This window comes from Ctenopharyngodon idella, chromosome 11, assembly GCF_019924925.1.
Source record: "Ctenopharyngodon idella isolate HZGC_01 chromosome 11, HZGC01, whole genome shotgun sequence".
NCBI lineage: Eukaryota > Metazoa > Chordata > Actinopteri > Cypriniformes > Xenocyprididae > Ctenopharyngodon > Ctenopharyngodon idella.
This window is the reverse complement of record NC_067230.1, coordinates 19,707,645-19,727,114: the sequence shown is the minus strand read 5'-3', so window position 1 is coordinate 19,727,114 and position 19,470 is coordinate 19,707,645. Positions and strand designations below refer to the sequence as shown.

Sequence of the window (19,470 nt, the reverse complement as noted above, 5' to 3'; positions counted from 1 at the left end):
CAATGTCGGAGCGTTTGCCAACAGCGCCATCTAGTGGCAGTATAAAATACTCGGGTATAAGCTTAAAGGAATAGTTCATCCAAAAATGAAAATCCTGTCATCATTTACTCACCCTCAAGATGTTCTAAACATGTATGAAGTTCTTTCTTCTGAACACAAAAGAAGATATTTTGAAGAATGTAGGTGACCAGTTTTGGTCTCCATTGACTTCCACGGTATTTTTTAAACACTGTTTTTCTCTAAACTTCGACGCACTTCCACAGAAACGGCTCGAAAACCCCTGTTTTTTTAGAGGATACCACGCAAATGGTGTAGTAATCTTCTAATACAATATATTTATTAAAAGGAAAATAAAAACAACATCAACAAAAACAATTTTGAAACTAGAAAGAAATATGTCGAATCTAGTTCTCCGAATAATAAGTATACTATTACATTGAAATCAGGGAGGGTTTTCGCTACAAATCTTTCTCGAGGGCACACGTTAATGGTGTTATAGTTTACTAATATAATAAAGGATTTAATTAAGGTGGAATTAAAGAGAACATTTAATTTTATACCCAATTCAATCTTAAACATGTCGAATCTAGTGTTCTGAATAATAAAGTTTTTCGATCACGGAAGCCACCGGTAGTTTTTCACTTCTTCCTCATGTTGAGTCGCGTGTCATTGTTAAGTAAATTATTATTTTTCCGTTATATTCCCCCCTTTTCAATCCTAACCCATAGAAATCTCTTCACCTCCCGGTTTAATATGACTATGGAAAGATGTGTAGTGAGATGTGTGCCGTGTGAGTCCAAACTGACCATCTCGTTCAATCTTGATGGCAGTAATAAACAGATGCTGCGCGAGCAGACAGAACCTCTTGGGAAAGTTCTGGCTCGAATAGCCAACGGCATCATCAAGACACAAAGCAAATCGAAAAGATCCAAACAAAGCAAAGGGAAAAGTGAGACTCCGGAAGCGGATAAACCCGAAATTAGTCTGTGCGTAAATGGAGAGCATGTGTCCGTGGACACCGTGAACTCTGATGCGTGGCAGGATGGAGCTGTGCTGCATGTGGGGGATTTGAAGTATAAAGTGGAACGAAATCCTCCAACATTCACTGTATCTGAGCTGCCATCTTCTCTAATGTCTGGGTTTCCAGTTTGTCCTAAGCTGGAGATAGAGTTTGGAGATCTTAAGGACTCTAACTTCAAATGGTTCAAGGAAAGCTCACCTAATGCCCATATGAGTGGAGATCCAGACTGCTGGAAGGAGGCAGGACTCGAACGTGTGTTCACGCCATCCAATCTGGACATTGGCTTGAGGGTGATGTTGAAATGCATACCAGGGAATGGAGCAAAGTTTGGAGAACCCAAGGAACTGGTGTCTTCAGGCACGGTAGAAGCCGGTCCAGGAACATGCACCTTTGATAGCAGGCACTTGTACACTCAGAAGGTCACCGATGAGTCTACACTGAGGGTTGTGTCTTATAACATCCTAGCTGACATCTACGCTCAAACTGATCTTTCCAAAACGGTCTTGTACCCTTACTGTGCACCATACGCCCTAGAGATGGACTACAGGCAGAATCTGATCAAGAAGGAGCTGTCGGGGTACAACGCTGACATCATTTGCCTCCAGGAGGTGGATAAGGGAGCTTTTTTAGATAGTTTATCTCCTGCGTTGGATGCTTTTGGGTTGGAAGGGGTTTTCAAAATCAAGGAAAGACAGTATGAAGGTCTGGCGACGTATTTTAGAAGGTCTAAGTTGAAATTGCTCGAGCAATATGATATTATGCTGAGCGAGGCCTTGACAGCAGATCCTCTCCATCGGGAACTGTTGGAGAAAGTGTCCACCAATCCTAGCTTGAAAGAGAAGATTGAAAACAGGTCAACGACGTTGCAGGTATTTCACTGCAACACATTGAATTAAAGACCTTAAATCATATGGTTTGACTTTGAGGACTCCCATTGTTCAAAAAGGATTAAGGATTTTTTTTTATTTAGCTTGAGCTTGGCATAACAAAAAAAAAGTAAATTCATTTTAAATATATATATTTTTCATTTATATTTTCAAAAATATTTTTATATAAACTACCGGTCATAAATTTTGAATTATTAATATTTTTAATGTTTTTAAATGTCTTAATGAGATTTTAAAAAATCATCAAAAATTCAGTAAAACAGTAATATTTTTTAAATATTATTAAAATGTAAATTATTTTAATATATTTTCAAATGTAATTTATTTATGTGATGGCATTTTTTTAATGGGATTTTTATTATTTATTTATACATTTTTTACACTGTTTTTCTCTAATTATTTCTCAAATAATTATTTTCCGAAATTAATATAAGAAATATATTGATTTTAAGTTGTTTTTGGCTTATTTTAATTCTTGTTTTGTCTTGCTTCAAATTTTATCTATGCAAAACCAATAAAAATGCATCTCTTACCCAATTTCTCAGGTGACCATTTTGCAGTCGTTATGTGACCCGTCAAGGATATTATGTGTCGGAAACACACACCTGTACTGGCACCCAAAAGGTAAGCATCAATGTGAATGTAGTGACTTTGGTTTTAATTCAACTCAACAATTTTGTTTATTTAAACAGGGAATTACCCAAGTTAATGTCAGTAAATTATGGTGTGCAGCAAGTGTCTGTTTTAGGCCCTCTGCTATTTTGAATATACATATTGCCCCTTGGATATAATAAAGGTGAGCATCAATGTGAATGGAATGACTTTGGTTTTAATTCAGTTCAATTAAACCATTTTGTTTATTTAAACAGGGAATTACCCTAGTTAACTTCAGTAAATTATGGAGTGCCACAAGGGTCTGTTTTAGGCCCTCTGCTATTTTGAATATACATATTGCCCCTTGGTTATAATAAAGGTGAGCATCAATGTGAATGGAATGACTTTGGTTTTAATTCAATTCAATTAAACCATTTTGTTTATTTAAACAGGGAATTACCCTAGTTAACTTCAGTAAATTATGGAGTGCCACAAGGGTCTGTTTTAGGCCCTCTGCTATTTTGAATATACATGCTGCTCCTTGGTTGAACATCAATGTGAATGGAATGACATTCTAACATTCTGTTTTCAGGAGGAAACATTCGACTGGTCCAGATAGCTGTGGCCCTGAAACACATGAAGCAGGTGGTGACGGAGAAGCATCCCGGAGCCAGGCTTTTATTCGCGGGTGATTTCAACAGCACGCCCTCCTCCGGCCTCTTCCAGCTCGTCTGTCAGGGATCCGTCTCGGAGAACCATGACGACTGGGCCTCCAATGGCCCAGAAGAGCTGATCCAGGTGGGACTCAATAACCCGTTCCAACTGGCCAGCGCTTGTGGGGTCCCGGCCTACACCAACTACGTCGGGGGCTTCCAGGGGTGTCTGGACTATATTTTTGTCGAGCCGCATGTGCTGCAGGTGGAGCAGGTCATTCCTCTGCCCAGCCACGAGGAAGTTACCACCTATCTGGCCCTGCCGAGCGTCTCGCACCCGTCTGATCACATCGCGCTGGTGTGTGACCTCAAGTGGCGAACAAGTGACTAACAGTTTGTTTGCTTCAAATGTGTCCATGCACATCATCAAATGTAAAATGCATTTGTTTACTTGGACCATTTTATAACTGTAAACAATTTTAGCTTTTAAATGATGATAAACTGTATTTATCAAATAGCTTCATTCTCACTTGTACAATTTAATATTTATGGTGAAGATGAATTATTGTGACATTTATCAAATGACACTATTGACTCCTATTTGGAAATATTAAAAGCTGTGTTTACAATGTGATTGTTTTTAAATTCTTATTCTGTGACGTTGCTTCAACTTTGCTTTCAAAATGGAAGAGGCTCTGAAAAATAACAAGTTTCCCCTTAATAATAGACATGAGTACTATCATGTTAACATCTCAAAAAAAATTTCAATTTATTTTTCTTTAAAAGCAACAGCTTATCACAGATTGAGCCTATGTTAATACACAACTGTACAAATAATGCATTTCAGACTTTTATTTCACACTTTTATTCATAAAGTTTTTATGCATTTTAAAAAAAAGGGGAAATGCTAGATGATTACTAGCATTTTCAAAAGCTGGGAATAAAAACATTTTGAACAGTTTGTCCTCAAATTAAATGGTAAATCAAAAGCAGATCGGGCAAGTGTGTTCATATAGTAATGCGTGTTTAAGGCAATTGTGATTACATACATAAAAAGGCTGCTTATTTACAACATCAGACTAGTTCCTAATATAATCTTATGCATGTTAGAAGCGTTAAAACTAATGCTTACATCAATGCATTGCCAATCTCTAAGTGTGCTATTATAAGAACAATTTTTTATTAATTAAATGCATGCTTCTCTGAGAATGTTTTCCTGGATGTATGGCATGCAAAAGCCTGGGAGAAAAAAAAAATGAATGAATAGAGGGAGCAAAAATAGAGCATTTTTATAAATACACAAAAGTTATCATTATTAACAATGCCTGATGTTTAAGTACAGTGTCTAGTGCGTACCGCAGTACACTCACTGTAACAAAAAACCCTAGGCTAATGCAAGAGCTCCTTTAATGTAGTAGTTTTCATACTGTGGTCAAATCTACAGATTATTTTTTTGGCTACATACATCAAGAGGAATGAATTTGGGAGAAATGTCAGTCAAGGTCAAAGTTGCAACGAATCAAAAAAATAAAATGTTAAAATGCACTGCCAGAGATTGACATCGGCAGGTGAATTTTTGGTAACAAACATGAACAGCTTCTTCGACAGATCAACTCCACTAATCATGTCCTTTGGAACGGCACACATCCTGCTTGAACAGGAAGTGCAGTTTAACGTTTGGAGAGCTGCTCGGAAAGCCAGTCTAATCCCTCGTATAAACCAGTCCCTTGAGTCGCACAGGTCGCCTGGACATACCACTGATAAAAAGAGAGTGAAAAAGACAATATTAACATATTACCAAAAAACAGATACATTAGGCATTTAAATGAATGATAAAAACTTGACCAAAATACGATTAATTACACAACTGATTTGTGTATACATTTGCTCCAAGGTAAATATATTTTATTAACCAATATTAACATTTTTATAAAATGGAGCTTATAATTATGCATAACTACTATGATAATATTGCAGATTAAGCTTATATAATTGTACGACTCACAGTTCTGCTCCTGAGTGATTGCAATCCAAGTTTGTCTGTCATCTCGCTGATGGGCATTGCATTTGGTAAATCTTGTTTATTTGCAAAAACCAGCAGAACAGCCTCTCTCAGTTCATCTTCCTGAAGCTGTTAAAGTTAGAATATGAGCAGATATTTACGTCATTTTAAAACAGAACTACTACACTTAAACATTTACATTGTTAAAATGCCCCTATTATGCAATTTTAAAGTTTCCTACAATAGGTTTATATGCATCCAAGGTCAAAAAACATTTTAATTTTCTCAAAATTTACATTGTACATCATCTCATTTCTCAAAGATTCTTAAAACGGTTCATTTCGAAGATTCAGTCTCTCTAAACCCCTCATTTCCAAAAGCCTACTCTACTCTTATTGGCTGACCGCTTACAGCTCACAACTATATTACACACTATTTGAAAAGTAATATTCGAAAAAGCATTTTAATAGTAACTTATGTGTTGTACTGCTCCAGTGCAAGTATACAGATAAAAACAGAAATATGTTTGATCTCAGAAGGGCGTTTCCTCACCATCTTCTGAAGCTCTTCTGCTGCTTCCTGTGCTCGCTCGCGATCGTTACTGTCCACAACAAAGATCAGACCCTGAAGAAACAAAACGCTTCACATTCAGAGTAAAAACATACTTCAGTCAGAAAATATAAAGCACAAGTTCTTTTCTTAAAGTCTCATTGCATGCACACAAAGCTGCATCACATTGTGAAATGTGCTGCTCAAACTGTTCAGATCAGACTGAAATGATCAGGAATATTGTTGAAAACGCTGGGATTTTTCAGAAGGATCTGCAGAGCTGTAGGTGCTACACAGACCGGAACAGCACACGCTTTACCACATTTGACTCTTATTCCTTAACAGCAGAAGCACTAACAATAATAGTCTCTATCCTACTTCCTATTTATTATGTTTCTAATCACCATTGTCATGCTCATTTAAGCTGCATATGTTGAGAATGAGCCATTTTTAGTGTTTAGATTCAATAAGTGTCTTGCAATATTTTTTGCTAACAAAAAACACTTATTATAAATATAATACTAAAAAAAAAAGACCTAGGAAAATTTGATCTTCACGTTATGACTTTAACTTTACATGTAAACTGTAATATTTATTGCACAATATTATCATGTTTTAGGCATTTACAAGAATAAAAAAGAGGCTTTGCTGTAATGACAATTTATTAGGCTGGGTGAAGGATGCAGTTTGGTTTTGAGAGCGCAGATTGACTCATATTTCTTATTTTATGTTGCTGGCCTTGAGTTTCTGTGACCTCAAGACCTACAATTTTAATGACATCATCTGTCAACAGAGCTGGTGCAAACATATCCACATCGCTATGATTTCTGAACTGCTGTTTTCTCACCTGTCATTTTTTTGTTATTGAGAGGAAAGCGCAGCACATATTTATTTACATATTCATCTAACCGTCGCTCGCAGCAGCATGGACGGCGTCGGGATGTTCGTTAACAGTATATCGCTGTAAAGGTATTTCCAAATTCTTTTTACTTCTAAGCAAAGAATGAAAAAGAACACTGAGTATGTCACGGCCTTGAATCACGTTCAGTCTCGTTACGTGTGCACGACTGCGAGCACAAGCAATAAGTTGCTGGTTGCAGTTCACTTAATGGCCATCGGTGTCGCTAATAACGCAGGTTTCTGAATTCTACAAATAGCCCTTTTAACTAACATTACGTAACATCAAGCAATGCGTTTGTTATAGTATTTATTCATCTTTGTTAATAAAAATACAGCTGTTCATTGTTAGACCATGTTAGCTCAGGTCCATTAAATAATATTAACAGAAACAACTATTAATTTTAATAATGTATTTTGCCACGATTATTGATTAATCGTCTGATTGTGGTTAGTTGATCTAAACAATTATTTGACATAACCACAATAATTGTACAGTTTAAATTTGCCAAAGAATATATAAAATAAAAAAACTGTTGTAAAGTAAAAGATAGTCAAAAGGTCTTCCTTCATATGAAATGAAGGTTTGTCGGATTTATCAGATTGCATTACATTGTATCATGATTAATTATATAAATATTCATTTTCACAGGCATTAAAGTAAATCAAATAGGCCTATTTCATTATAATTTTTATTATATTATATACGATTCCAAAAAACAAACAAACAGGGCCTATGTATTAGTAAAGACTGTAGATGATGCACTCGTCGTACTTAAGAATGAGAGAAACTGCAATGTGCAATATGGCGGAATAAATCCCGCCTTCTAAATGAAAGAGCCAATCGCCAATGGGCTATATGCACGGAGCATTCTTTAGAACTTCCGTAATAATATAAGCCAGCTTGAAAATTCCGGTGAGATGTCATTTCCTGGTGTGTTGAGCATCAGTAGTGTAGTACTTAGTTTATAATCAGAATATATCACTTAAATAGTCAGGCATAGCATTAATTTAGTTATTCAAACATAAGACAGCATAAAAAATAAATACATAAAGAAATACCATATTGTTCCTCCTCGGCTAAATTCAATTCAACCATCAGTTTTCACACTTTTATGTGGAAAAAAAGCTTAAAAAATTAAATATTTATTGTGCACTTTAGTTAGATTAATTGAATAAAATGTGTGTTTTTACAAGTGTGCTGAAATCATTGATCTTGTGCTGCACTGACTGACAGCTGCTGTGATTACAAAGGGAAAGCGCGGCGCTCGCTTTTTGTGTCATTCATTCACAAGAAAATTTATTGTTTTTCTTAAGATTTTTTTTTGAGTATTTCATACTTCACATTGACAAAATGTATTTTTAAATCTAGTTATTTTATAATGTTTAATATTTAGTCAAAAACGAAGTGAAAAACGATTAGAGATATATGCGCAAATAAATGCTACTTTGCCACCACCTGCTGGTTAAAGTGGTAATTATTGTCTTTTTTATTTTTAAGTAAGTGTTCTCTATCAAATGTTGAATTTTCTACATTTTAAATGTTTGGTTTTACAATGGGGACAATCTCAGAAGGATGAACAAGTAATGTTTGTGGTCATCACATTAAAAATAGCATTTGAAGTGCTGGGGGAAAAAATGCATGTGCGTGTCTAATTACAGACACAGCGTTTTTAAACGGTCCCAATAGCTTCGTCTTTATTGCAATCAATAAAACTGGTTTATTGGCAAATTAGGTAAATGTGATAACTGCATTAAAATATGAATACAACATTAAAAAGTTAACCATTGATGGTTTTGTGTCGATGTGTCGAATATATTTTGTCATGATTTGAGCATTTAGAAACTAAATTTGTGAGACATTTGTTGTTAGATTTCATTAGTAGTTTCAAATATGAAATGTAATCATCTAGTGAACAGCTTTGGAGAATTTGATGTTTCCCCAATCGAAGAGATAGGAACTGCACTTGCATGACTGAAATAGCTGTCTGAGAGATGGCCGCCGAGTGAAATGACTTGCCTTAAAAAGACTTTGATATTAGTAAATGTTGAAATTAACATTAACGATGATTAAGAAATGATTTAGAAGTATTTTTCATTGTTAGTTCTAATGTAAACAAACGGAACCTTATTGTAAAATGCTGTAGATATTCCATTACGAGCTAATTGATCATAATATAAATAATCTCAAACGTGCAGCAAATAAAAAGAGAACAACACAAACAGAAGAGAAACTGTTCTGTTCTCCAAATCAAACTCTAGTAGAGGCCACGCCAGTTCACCTTAATCCTAATAGTAACGCCAACATCCTCATACAAAGAACATCAGCGGCATCCTGCCAAACTATAACTACACACCCGTAGCTGTTGTTCCAGCAGCTCACAAGGCTGGACGGTCAAACTCAATCAGAACGGCCATGGCAGAATGAGCAATTGATCGGCTGGAATGCTGCGACTCCATTGTTGTTTGACTATCTTAGCGGTGTGCAAGGGGATGTCCTGTTGTGATGTGAGGCCATCTATGCATCCGTTTACCTGGGTATTCTGGAAGTAGTGTCTCCAAAGAGGCCTGATCTTATCCTGACCACCCACATCCCACACGGTGAAGCAAATGTTCTTGTATTCGACCGTCTCGACGTTAAAACCTAAAGGAATTACACAGGGTTGGATGCGTTAGCATTTAAGAGATGCAGATTTTTGCAGTTGTTCGCATCAAGATGAGTTTCAGTGTTATAAACCAATAGAAAACATGTCAAAGTGCATGTACGCATCATGAAAATAATCTCACGATGGAAAAATCTTTAAAAATGCTTAATTTCCTTTATGCAAAATGTAATTTTGAAGGTAAATATTTGACTTTAAAGTGGATGTTTTTGCGATTTAGGTATATTTATTATAATGTGAAAATCTATAGGATATCCACAGCATCCCACGTATAAATCTTTCAGACATAAATTCATAAGTTTGAGTTTTCTCATTTGTCTAGACTGATGTATTTGATCTGTTATCTTATATCACTTACCTATAGTTGGAATTGTTGTGACTATTTCTCCCAGTTTGAGTTTGTACAGGATTGTGGTTTTCCCTGCTGCATCCAGACCAACTGAAGGAAAACAGGAATCAAATCACGTCAAACACTTGGGAAAACTTTGCATAAAACACTTCCTATTCTCTTGTAAACAAAGTAAACTCTCTAAAACGATAAGTGACTTATTCACTGATTTATTTATCATCATTTCAATTCATTTTAGACTTGTAGAGAAACAGCTTTTTAAAAATAATTTCATGGAAAATGTCACAACAAAAGCAACTTTTACACAAAACATCCAGTTATCAAAGCTAACTCACAAAAACAGTTTCCAACTCACCCATGAGAATTCTCATCTGCTTTTTCCCAAACAAGCGAGAAAAGACGCTTGAAATGGTCAAACCCATGATAAAAACAGCTCGAAAACAACAACAAAAGTGTGAAAGTCAAACTTATTCGATGAGTGAAACTATCAGGAACAGCAGCTAGCGCTTTAGCACAGCAGCTTTCAGCACTTCACAACTCAAGATATCAACCTGCTCAAACTCCAGCCCACATCAACAGAGTCAAAATAACGTTTTCTTCTGTTTTCTTTCACTCTTTCTTCTCTCTGTCCAGTTGAAAGTGTGTTTTGTGCCGCAGTTTGAACGCGACTGTTTCTTCACCACGTCAGACTTCTTTTCTCAGCGGCTCCAACGCGGTCGAAATGACGTCACCGGTGCCACATCATGAAACTGATGAAGAGCCGGAGACTCCAACCTTCAGTCAAACTTCTTATTGATTGTTTATCCACATGTGTGATCTTTACAGTCGAAAATTTTCATACAGACTTAAACCTAAATATGCATAGGTGCAATATGCGCCTATTTTTTTTACTTTGTTCTATTTTTAGCTTTTATTTTATTTTTTCTTCTTTGAACCTTGTTAAACTAATAAGGGAAAAAAAAAAACACTGTATATGACTTATGATAAATTATACATTTTTATGACCCTTTTCATTCTATCTATCTATCTATCTATCTATCTATCTATCTATCTATCTATCTATCTATCATCTGCCTATCTATCTATCAATCTATCTATCTATCTATCTATCTATCTATCTATCTATCTATCATCTGCCTATCTATCTATCTATCTATCTATCTATCTATCTATCTATCTATCTATCTGTCTATCTATCTATCTATCTATCTGCCTGTCTGTCTATCTGTCTGTCTGTCTGTCTGTCTATCTGTCTGTCTGTCCATCTATCCATTTTATGTTTCAGATTTGATAATTTTCAAAGTTGTTTCCTTAATGTTTTGCAGTCTGAGTCAAACCATTTTTCATCTTTTGGTGTATCTATCTATCTATCATAATTGTGCAAAACACTATTTCTCATGCATTTTTTAATTCTGTTTATTACTTATTTATTAAATGAGAGTGAAACTAATGATTGTAAATATACATCATTTATTGGATATATTTTAAAGGCACAGATAAATATTCCAGGCAGACATCAGCTCATCTAGAACACACACCAAAACAAGTCAAACATGACATATAACAGTGTAGACATAGTACAGCAGTAGTGCATAATTTATAAATTCAGTCATATACATAATCTAGTGTATTTGAAAGGCACGTATCAAAGGTATAGGCAAGTCCATGTACATTAGAATCAAAAATAGGCCTAAAATTATTTAAAAATGTGTTTATAGTGGTAAAATTTACTGAACAAGAATTATATATAAAGATGTATAATAATAATAATCCATGAATATCTCAAAATAAAAAATCTGGAGACATAATATATACATTCAGTCATGATTTAGTGTATTTTCCTCTGTAGTGTTTTATCGTTTGGACAGTTGATCCGAGAGCCAGTCCAGTCCTTCATATAACCCTGACCCTTGAACCGCACATGTGGGCTGAACGAACCACTGAGAGAGAGACAGAGAAACACATGTGACCTCACACATCTGCAGCTCTATTCCACCACCAACATGAGTCTGTGTGTCACTCACTCACCTGTCTTCCTCTCAGTGCGTGTAAACCCAGTCTCTCTGTCAGCTCGTGGACCGCCATGGCTTTGGGTAAATCCTGCTTGTTAGCGAGAACTAACAGAACAACGTCTCTCATCTCATCCTCCGCCAGCTGAAAAGGTTTGAGTGGATTTAGACATAATGTACGAACACAATATTACATGTAGACTTGATTGTACTAAACTAGTGTAAATGATCTGATTATGTACGCAGACTTACCATCATATTTAGTTCCTCTGCTGCCATTTCAATCCTGTCCTGATCACTGCTGTCCACCACAAAGATCAGACCCTGATTCATACAAACACACACACTGAATGTTCACTCCATAAGGGCGACATTTTCAAAGCTAAAGCCAGATATTATATAAATGCATAATGCCTTTTTTTTTGTTAAACTCTTACCTCAGTGTACTGATAATAATATTTCCAAAGACCTCTGATTTTGGTCTGACCACCAACATCCCACACAGTAAAAGAGATGTTTTTATAATCTACTGTTTCAACATTAAAACCTAGAGAGAAAATTGATGAAGAATTGGATATTTCATTAAAACACACAAGGCAGTTAGACACAACAAACATGAATATATGTATTTAAATAAATCATATTTCTTACCAATAGTTGGAATAGTTGTGACAACTTCACCAAGTTTGAGTTTGTAGAGGACTGTTGTTTTCCCTGCTGCATCCAGACCAACTTGGAGAATAAACATTTACATTTATTTCCACAATGGAAATGCACAAGATTCATAATTAAAATATTCATAGGCCTATATCAGATTATTAATACGTCTTAAAATTATTTAAGAACATGATAACAACAATAAGGGCTAAACTGTACGATTTTAAACTCAGAAAAAAATATTTACTCACCCATAAGCAATCTAATCTGCTTTTTCACAAAGAGACGAGAGAAAATATGGGAGAAATAGTTACCCATGTTTAGCTAGAATTTGTTGAAAATACGTTCCACTGCCTAGTTAAAATCTCGGATTGGTAATGGTGTGTGTTCAATGTGTGTGAGTGTTTATATATGCTTTTTTGCTTTCGGTTTGACTGACAGCTCACACAAGTCGCGCGCAGTTTCTCTCACTGCAAATCCAACGCGTTCGATATGACGTCAGCAACTGTATCACGTGTCAAAACAAACTTTTTTAGCAAACACAAAAAAATTTACAATTTTTTACAATTTAAAGTTAGCTCACTTGAATGAAGTAAATAAATGTGTGGAAAATATGAGCAGCGCTTCTGTCTGGTCAGGGTATGAAGGACATAAATAGTTGCTGTGGTTGCCAGACCTTCACCATAAAAACACTGTGATTGCTAATATTATTTGGGTGTATGTGTTTGTCATTAAATTATGTTAATATTACAAGCTATTTGAGTAATTACATTTCTTACTATAAAATGTAGGCTACCAACATAACAAATCAGATGATTTAATGAACTTAAAGTTTATTATAATCCATTTCTCAAGCAACTGTAAACACCATTAACATACCGAAAATGGTCGCAAACAGCAAACCCCATGCATCAGGGTAACACACAACACAATAAAATAATACAAAAAACATTAAAGGGGTAGTTGATTGTGATTTCACTTTTTTTTAACTTTAGTTAGTGTGTAATGTTGCTGTTTGAGCATAAACAACATCTGCATTATGACGCTCAAAGTTCAATGCAAAGGGAGATATTTTCTTTTACAGAAATTGCTACAACAAATGGCTGGTGAGGACTACAACGTGTGGTGACATCACTAACCCCAAAATTTACATAAACCCCGCCCCCGAGAACACACAACAAAGGGGGTGAGGCCATGTTGAGCTGCTTTAGAGAAGAGGAAGAGTTGTTGTAGTAGAGTGTTGTTGTCATGCCGTCATTTTACGCCGGACTGCTTCACAAACGAGGGTCAATTCAACACAAAAGATTAACATGACGGCACATGCTAGTGGATGAGTTGAATCAACTCAACATCAACTACATAAATTTATCCACTAACCATTCAGAAACGTCTAAAAGTTGTAACTTCTTCCTGAGTCTCTCCATCAGTGTCGACTCCGGTTTGAACAATGTAAGGCTGAACACCGTTACTGACAATCCTCATTTTGGCTGCGTGAGATTCTCCAGCTTTGTTGTTGTTGAGCAAATGAAGCGTGAGCTGTTAAAGCTCCGCCCTCTTCTGGAAAGGGGGCCGGGAGCAGCAGCTCATTTGCATTTAAAGGGACACACACAAAAATGGCGTGTTTTTGCTCACACCCAAATAGGGGCAAATTTGACAAGCTTTAATAAATGATCTGTGGGGTATTTTGAGCTGAAACTTCACAGACACATTCTGGAGACACCAGAGACTTATATTATATCTTGTGAAAGGGGCATTATAGGTCCCATTTAACTAAGTAACAAAACATGGCATAAAACCGATAACGAAAAAGATACTATTGTTGCTTTACAATATTTTACCATACAAATAGGCCTTACGTATTGCTGTTAGATAGAGTAGGCCTATATATTATAAATATTGTCTTTTAAAATATAATTTATTATCATGTGTGTTACTTACAGTATTTACTAACATGTATTACTTAGAAAAAAATTTTTTTTTTAAGATGGCATCAGGTTGTGTTTAAAGTTTGGTGCTAATAACTAAAGGTCTGATACCAAATGATGATCTCTGAACTATTGCAGTTGTTACTCCAGGTGACTCACGTGGACTGAACCTCTGTAAAGGTTACTGTATAGTCACTTTAAATAAAAACACTAGCTAAATGACAAATTAATAGTTAGTACATTTAAAAAAAAAAATGAGTTACTGAAAGTGAAAGGAGCATTCAAGACATTTTTTTTTTGTAAATGCATCATTTATTGGAGCCGTTTGCAAGCACAGATTGATATTTTTGGAACAGCAGCTCCGTTTTTAATTGTGCAAAACATGCACTATTTCTAATGCATTTTCTATTCCGTAATATGTATTTATTAAATGAGTGTGAAACATTGTAAATAAATACATCATGTATTGGAGATATTTGAAAGGCACAGATAAATATTACAGGCAGACATCAGGTCGTTCTTTCAAAGTGCAAATACAACAGAACACATACTGAAACATGACAAACTCTTTCAAAGTCAATAGAACAACAATTTAAAAAAAATTATATAACAATTTTTTTCAAAAGTAAGACTAACAATTTAAAATATCAGTTTTAATTTAACATTAATAAATCAAAATGCTTTTGAGATAATAAACAGTTGGAGGCTGTCGTAATATATACAGCATGTATTCAAGTATCAGTCCACAAAAATAAAGTATTAAAGTGACCATGAAATCAAAATGGACAATTCTTGTTGTTTATGGAATATTGCAGTATTTATTATAAATGATTTATCTTAAATTATCCTTTAATCAGAATAACTTCTCCTTCCTCTTGCAGCGACATCTCTTCTCTGATGACGAGTTTACTGGCGCCAGTAATCGAGCCGCGTCCTGTTTGTTCTTGTTCCAGAAGCCGTTTCACTCGGATATACGTCACAATAGGGAAGAAAGACTATTGCAACTTCCGTTTCATGTCGACTTTGCTTTATTGTTGTTTGGACAGTTGATCCGAGAGCCAGTCCAGTCCTTCATATAACCCTGATCCTTGAACCGCACATGTGGGCTGAACGAACCACTGAGAGAGAGACAGAGAAACACATGTGACCTCACACATCTGCAGCTCTATTCCACCACCAACATGAGTCTGTGTGTCACTCACTCACCTGTCTTCCTCTCAGTGCGTGTAAACCCAGTCTCTCTGTCAGCTCGTGGACCGCCATGGCTTTGGGTAAATCCTGCTTGTTAGCGAGAACTAACAGAACAACGTCTCTCATCTCATCCTCCCCCATCATCATATTTAGTTCTTCTGCTGCCATTTCAATCCTGTCATGATCACTGGTGTCCACCACAAAGATCAGACCCTGAATCGTTCAAACGCAATGAATAAAACCACATTTGGGCAAATATAGTGAACTGATTGTACTGCAGACAATTTAAATAAGGATAAAAACCTTGGTGTTCTGATAGTAATGTCTCCAGAGGCCTCTGATGACACTCTGACCACCAACATCCCAAACCGTGAAGGAGATGTTTTTATATTCAACTGTCTCAACATTAAAACCTAGAGAGGAGGATGATGAGCAGTTAGACATGACATATAGATAAATACATTCATGCAGGAATTGATAAATTATGGCTTGATATACGCTTTGAGTTTCTTACCAATAGTTGGAATAGATGAGACAACTTCACCAAGTTTGAGTTTGTAGAGGATTGTTGTTTTCCCTGCTGCATCCAGACCAACTTGGAGAAGAAATATTTACATTTATTTCCACAATGTAAATGAACAAGATTCATATTTTGAATATTTTCTAAAATAGTAAAGTTCACATATTAATTAGTCCCAATTTAGTCGCCATAGTTTGTTCAAAATTTGAATTCGAATCAAATAATATGAGTAAAGATCAGGTTTTTAAAACATTTTAAAGGAAAAAACAACAACATTTACTCACCCATAAGCAACCTCATCTCTTTTTTCTTCAAGAGACGTGAGAAAATGTGAGAGAAGAAGACGCCCATTTTGAAAAGTGCAGATGAAAAAGATGTTTGCTGTATTTAGTGAAAATAAATGTCCAGAGGACGAGGCTCAGATTGTTAGTGTGAGGATGGTGTGAGTGTGTGAGTGTTTATATAGGCTTTTTTGCTTTCGGTTTGACTGACAGCTCAACACCGCCACCCTCATTCAAGTCGCGCGCAGTTTCTCTCGTTGCAAATCCAGCGCGTTCAATATGACGTCACCAACTGTCTCACTTTTCTAAGCAAATCTTACGATTTTTAATTAATTTTATTATATTTATTTTTTTATTTATTATGTTTTTAATTGAATGTTCTTTTATTTGAATTTTCAAAATGCAACCAGTCAAATGTTTGTTTGTTTTTTGGCTTTATAATTATGTCTGCCTTTATATTTTTGTAGTTTGTGATTTGTTAATATTGTTCATTTGATGCCTATTTTGTTTGTATACTTGTCGAGTTAAAAAAAAAATCTTGTTACGATGTAAAGTTTAAAATCTCTTTAGCTGAATAAAGTTTTCAGACGTTCTGTAAATCTGACATTTTTTTTTTTTTTTCCCGGGCTTTGTAAACATAATTTCTGAAGTTTAATTTCCCATTATACTATAGTCAACCTACTGTTGATGAAGGGTTTTGATCCATAAAAACTGTTATTAAATTAAAAATCATTGCTGTTATAAACACGTCACTCTTGTCACTCTTAATTTATTATGATTTTTTATAACCTAAAATACACCTAATAAAATTATATTTTAGCGATTCACTGATACTCTTTGATCACCAAAACTAATAACTGTTGTTTCTGATTATTTTGCACTTTGTTTAGACACGTGATGATGACGTGACGTCATTTCTAACGCGCTGGATTTGCAACGAGAGAAACTGCGCGCGACTTGAATGAGGGTGGCGGTGTTGAGCTGTCAGTCAAACCGAAAGCAAAAAAGCCTATATAAACACTCACACACTCACACCATCCTCACACTAACAATCTGAGCCTCGATCTCTGGATATTTATTTTCACTAAATACAGCAAATAGCTTTCACATCTGCACTTTTTTAAAATGGGCGTCTTCTTCTCTCACATTTTCTCACGTCTCTTTGAGAAAAAAGAGATGAGGTTGCTTATGGGTGAGTACATGTTTTTTTTTTGTTTTTTTTAAGAATCTATTTTTTAACAAATATTTCTCTAGTACATATGAATTGATACATAAAAATGTAATAAAACCTCAGAAAATATTCCAATTATGAATTGTGTGCATGTTAATTGTGGAAATAAATGTAAAAATTTCTTCTCCAAGTTGGTCTGGATGCAGCAGGGAAAACAACAGTCCTCTACAAACTCAAACTTGGTGAAGTTGTCACAACTATTCCAACTCTAGGTAAGAAACTTGGTCAAACAAATGTTTTAATTCTTAAGAAACAAAGATAGTATTATATTACATAAGTACTGAATCACTGTGATTGATAATGACTGGCTCTGATTCTCTCTAGGTTTTAACGTTGAGACAGTTGAATATAAAAACATCTCTTTCACGGTTTGGGATGTCGGGGGTCAGGACATTATCAGACGCCTCTGGAGACATTACTATCAGAACACTAAGGTAATGATGTGTTCAGTTCAAATTCCAAATCTAACCAGCTGTTTTTAATGAAATGCGCTGAACAAAGTGTGTGTGTTTGTATGATTCAGGGTCTGATCTTTGTGGTGGACAGCAGTGATCAGGACAGGATTGAAACGGCAGCAGAGGAGCTGAAAATGATGGTAAGTCATCTAAGTTCACTATAATCAAGTCTACATGTAATATTGTGTTCGTGCATCATGTCTAAATCCACTCGAACCTTTTCAGCTGGCGGAGGATGAGATGAGAGACGTTGTTCTGTTAGTTCTCGCTAACAAGCAGGATTTACCCAAAGCCATGGCGGTCCACGAGCTGACAGAGAGACTGGGTTTACACGCACTGAGAGGAAGACAGGTGAGTGAGTGACACACAGACTCATGTTGGTGGTGGAATAGAGCTGCAGATGTGTGAGGTCACATGTGTTTCTCTGTCTCTCTCTCAGTGGTTCGTTCAGCCCACATGTGCGGTTCAAGGGTCAGGGTTATATGAAGGACTGGATTGGCTCTCGGATCAACTGTCCAAACGATAAAACACTACAGAAGAAAATACACTAAATCACAACTGAATGTATATATTATGTCTCCAGATTTTTTATTTTTATTATGAGATATTCATGGATTATTATTATTCATCTTTATATGTAATTCACTGTATATTTAATTTACTACTATAAAGACATTTTTTAATTATTTCTGTACATGTCTGCCTACAAAATGTGCCTTTCAAATATCTTCAATAAACAATGTATTTATTTACAAAATGATTTGATTATTAATTGTTTTTTTTTTATTTAAAGGCACAATATGTAAGATTTTTGGATTAAAATATCCAAAAACCACTAGCACAGCGTTATATATTTTGTTGACTTGTGTACTTACATTATCCCAAATGTTTCCAAGAATGTTTAAATCCAAAGAAATAAGCAATTTTAACAGGGTCCATGCGTCGCCTATCAGTGACATCATACCTGCGATGTTTTATTTTGTAGAAACCATGGAAACACCAGACGCTTTAATATATTACATGTTTTATTAGACAGGTGAGCAACTGTCTGGATACATTCATGGACAGAAAACTAATCATTGTTATCTAGCTCAACACAGTAAGTCTTACTGTTTAAATCTCGTTTTCTTGATTTACCATGTTTTACCATGCCTAATATCAATCTAGCTTACTGCAGTGTGCAACAAGTGTCTCATAGTAGCCGCTGAGCGAACGCAGAGTAGCGTTATAACAACTTTCAACACACAAATGTATCTAATATGACAAAACAGCGCTGTTTTACCCCACATACGCTTGACCGGAAGCTCTCGTCTGTGGCATAATAAAAGTCCCGCTGCTCTCGAGCTGTGTGCGCTCATCTCTCATTAGCAAATCGCACCAGCAGACTCATTCCGCTCCAACGGCTTTCAACCACACCCTGCTTCATACTACAGTAATGTTAATACATCTATAATACATTACCTCATCCATGAATATGATTTCTGCCCGAGTCTCGTCAGATTTTCCGCCGGCTGTAGACCTGAAGACAACAACTCCCATGCTTCCGCAAATTCAAGTTGTCATCAAGCTATGCCTTTGTTTTGAAT

The 19,470-nt window shown here is 35.6% G+C and overlaps 5 protein-coding genes across 5 annotated transcripts; 2 read left to right on the top strand and 3 right to left on the bottom strand.

Annotated features, from left to right (window-relative positions):
* The first annotated feature begins 383 nt into the window (after nucleotides 1-383).
* Nucleotides 384-3,789, top strand: pde12 (phosphodiesterase 12). The gene is made up of 3 exons (XM_051911738.1): nucleotides 384-1,890; nucleotides 2,454-2,532; nucleotides 3,095-3,789. Exons 1-3 carry the CDS (start codon nucleotides 652-654, stop codon nucleotides 3,544-3,546), a joined length of 1,770 nt encoding a protein of 589 aa, XP_051767698.1. The 5' UTR covers nucleotides 384-651; the 3' UTR covers nucleotides 3,547-3,789.
* Nucleotides 3,790-3,992: 203 nt separating this feature from the next.
* On the bottom strand, nucleotides 3,993-10,370 carry LOC127522128 (ADP-ribosylation factor 4-like). Its single transcript, XM_051911740.1, has 6 exons — nucleotides 9,971-10,370; nucleotides 9,625-9,705; nucleotides 9,138-9,247; nucleotides 5,710-5,781; nucleotides 5,161-5,286; nucleotides 3,993-4,912 (listed from the first exon to the last, which is right to left on the bottom strand). The coding sequence occupies exons 1-6, from the start codon at nucleotides 10,035-10,037 to the stop codon at nucleotides 4,826-4,828; spliced, it is 543 nt and encodes a 180-aa protein (XP_051767700.1). The 5' UTR covers nucleotides 10,038-10,370; the 3' UTR covers nucleotides 3,993-4,825.
* Nucleotides 10,371-11,068: 698 nt separating this feature from the next.
* LOC127522130 (ADP-ribosylation factor 4-like) lies at nucleotides 11,069-12,725 on the bottom strand. The gene is made up of 6 exons (XM_051911742.1): nucleotides 12,533-12,725; nucleotides 12,276-12,356; nucleotides 12,062-12,171; nucleotides 11,877-11,948; nucleotides 11,644-11,769; nucleotides 11,069-11,555 (listed from the first exon to the last, which is right to left on the bottom strand). The coding sequence occupies exons 1-6, from the start codon at nucleotides 12,597-12,599 to the stop codon at nucleotides 11,469-11,471; spliced, it is 543 nt and encodes a 180-aa protein (XP_051767702.1). The 5' UTR covers nucleotides 12,600-12,725; the 3' UTR covers nucleotides 11,069-11,468.
* Nucleotides 12,726-14,495: 1,770 nt separating this feature from the next.
* Nucleotides 14,496-16,460, bottom strand: LOC127522127 (ADP-ribosylation factor 4-like). The gene is made up of 5 exons (XM_051911739.1): nucleotides 16,202-16,460; nucleotides 15,912-15,992; nucleotides 15,701-15,810; nucleotides 15,413-15,610; nucleotides 14,496-15,324 (listed from the first exon to the last, which is right to left on the bottom strand). Exons 1-5 carry the CDS (start codon nucleotides 16,266-16,268, stop codon nucleotides 15,235-15,237), a joined length of 546 nt encoding a protein of 181 aa, XP_051767699.1. The 5' UTR covers nucleotides 16,269-16,460; the 3' UTR covers nucleotides 14,496-15,234.
* A 682-nt stretch (nucleotides 16,461-17,142) lies between these two features.
* On the top strand, nucleotides 17,143-18,644 carry LOC127522129 (ADP-ribosylation factor 4-like). Its single transcript, XM_051911741.1, has 6 exons — nucleotides 17,143-17,390; nucleotides 17,561-17,641; nucleotides 17,754-17,863; nucleotides 17,953-18,024; nucleotides 18,110-18,235; nucleotides 18,324-18,644. Exons 1-6 carry the CDS (start codon nucleotides 17,324-17,326, stop codon nucleotides 18,408-18,410), a joined length of 543 nt encoding a protein of 180 aa, XP_051767701.1. The 5' UTR covers nucleotides 17,143-17,323; the 3' UTR covers nucleotides 18,411-18,644.
* Nucleotides 18,645-19,470: the final 826 nt, after the last annotated feature.

Bases quoted from the DNA above. Each gene is read 5' to 3' on its own strand.
- LOC127522128 (XM_051911740.1), bottom strand. From the start codon at position 10,037: ATGGGTTTGACCATTTCAAGCGTCTTTTCTCGCTTGTTTGGGAAAAAG. The intron at 5,782-9,137 runs GTAAACGGATGC...TTGTTTCTTCAG, and splicing joins ACTACTTCCAGAATACCCAG to GGTCTGATCTTTGTTGTGGA. The intron at 5,287-5,709 runs GTGAGGAAACGC...TAACTTTAACAG, and splicing joins CAGAAGAGCTTCAGAAGATG to CTTCAGGAAGATGAACTGAG.
- pde12 (XM_051911738.1), top strand. From the start codon at position 652: ATGTTGAGTCGCGTGTCATTGTTAAGTAAATTATTATTTTTCCGTTAT. The intron at 1,891-2,453 runs GTATTTCACTGC...CCAATTTCTCAG, and splicing joins ACAGGTCAACGACGTTGCAG to GTGACCATTTTGCAGTCGTT. The intron at 2,533-3,094 runs GTAAGCATCAAT...TTCTGTTTTCAG, and splicing joins CCTGTACTGGCACCCAAAAG to GAGGAAACATTCGACTGGTC.
- LOC127522129 (XM_051911741.1), top strand. From the start codon at position 17,324: ATGGGCGTCTTCTTCTCTCACATTTTCTCACGTCTCTTTGAGAAAAAA. The intron at 17,642-17,753 runs GTAAGAAACTTG...GATTCTCTCTAG, and splicing joins CACAACTATTCCAACTCTAG to GTTTTAACGTTGAGACAGTT. The intron at 18,025-18,109 runs GTAAGTCATCTA...GAACCTTTTCAG, and splicing joins CAGAGGAGCTGAAAATGATG to CTGGCGGAGGATGAGATGAG.
- LOC127522127 (XM_051911739.1), bottom strand. From the start codon at position 16,268: ATGGGCGTCTTCTTCTCTCACATTTTCTCACGTCTCTTGAAGAAAAAA. The intron at 15,993-16,201 runs GTGAGTAAATGT...TTCTTCTCCAAG, and splicing joins AGAGATGAGGTTGCTTATGG to TTGGTCTGGATGCAGCAGGG. The intron at 15,611-15,700 runs GTTTTTATCCTT...TGAACGATTCAG, and splicing joins ATTACTATCAGAACACCAAG to GGTCTGATCTTTGTGGTGGA.
- LOC127522130 (XM_051911742.1), bottom strand. From the start codon at position 12,599: ATGGGTAACTATTTCTCCCATATTTTCTCTCGTCTCTTTGTGAAAAAG. The intron at 11,949-12,061 runs GTAAGAGTTTAA...TGTATGAATCAG, and splicing joins ATTATTATCAGTACACTGAG to GGTCTGATCTTTGTGGTGGA. The intron at 11,770-11,876 runs GTAAGTCTGCGT...AAACCTTTTCAG, and splicing joins CAGAGGAACTAAATATGATG to CTGGCGGAGGATGAGATGAG.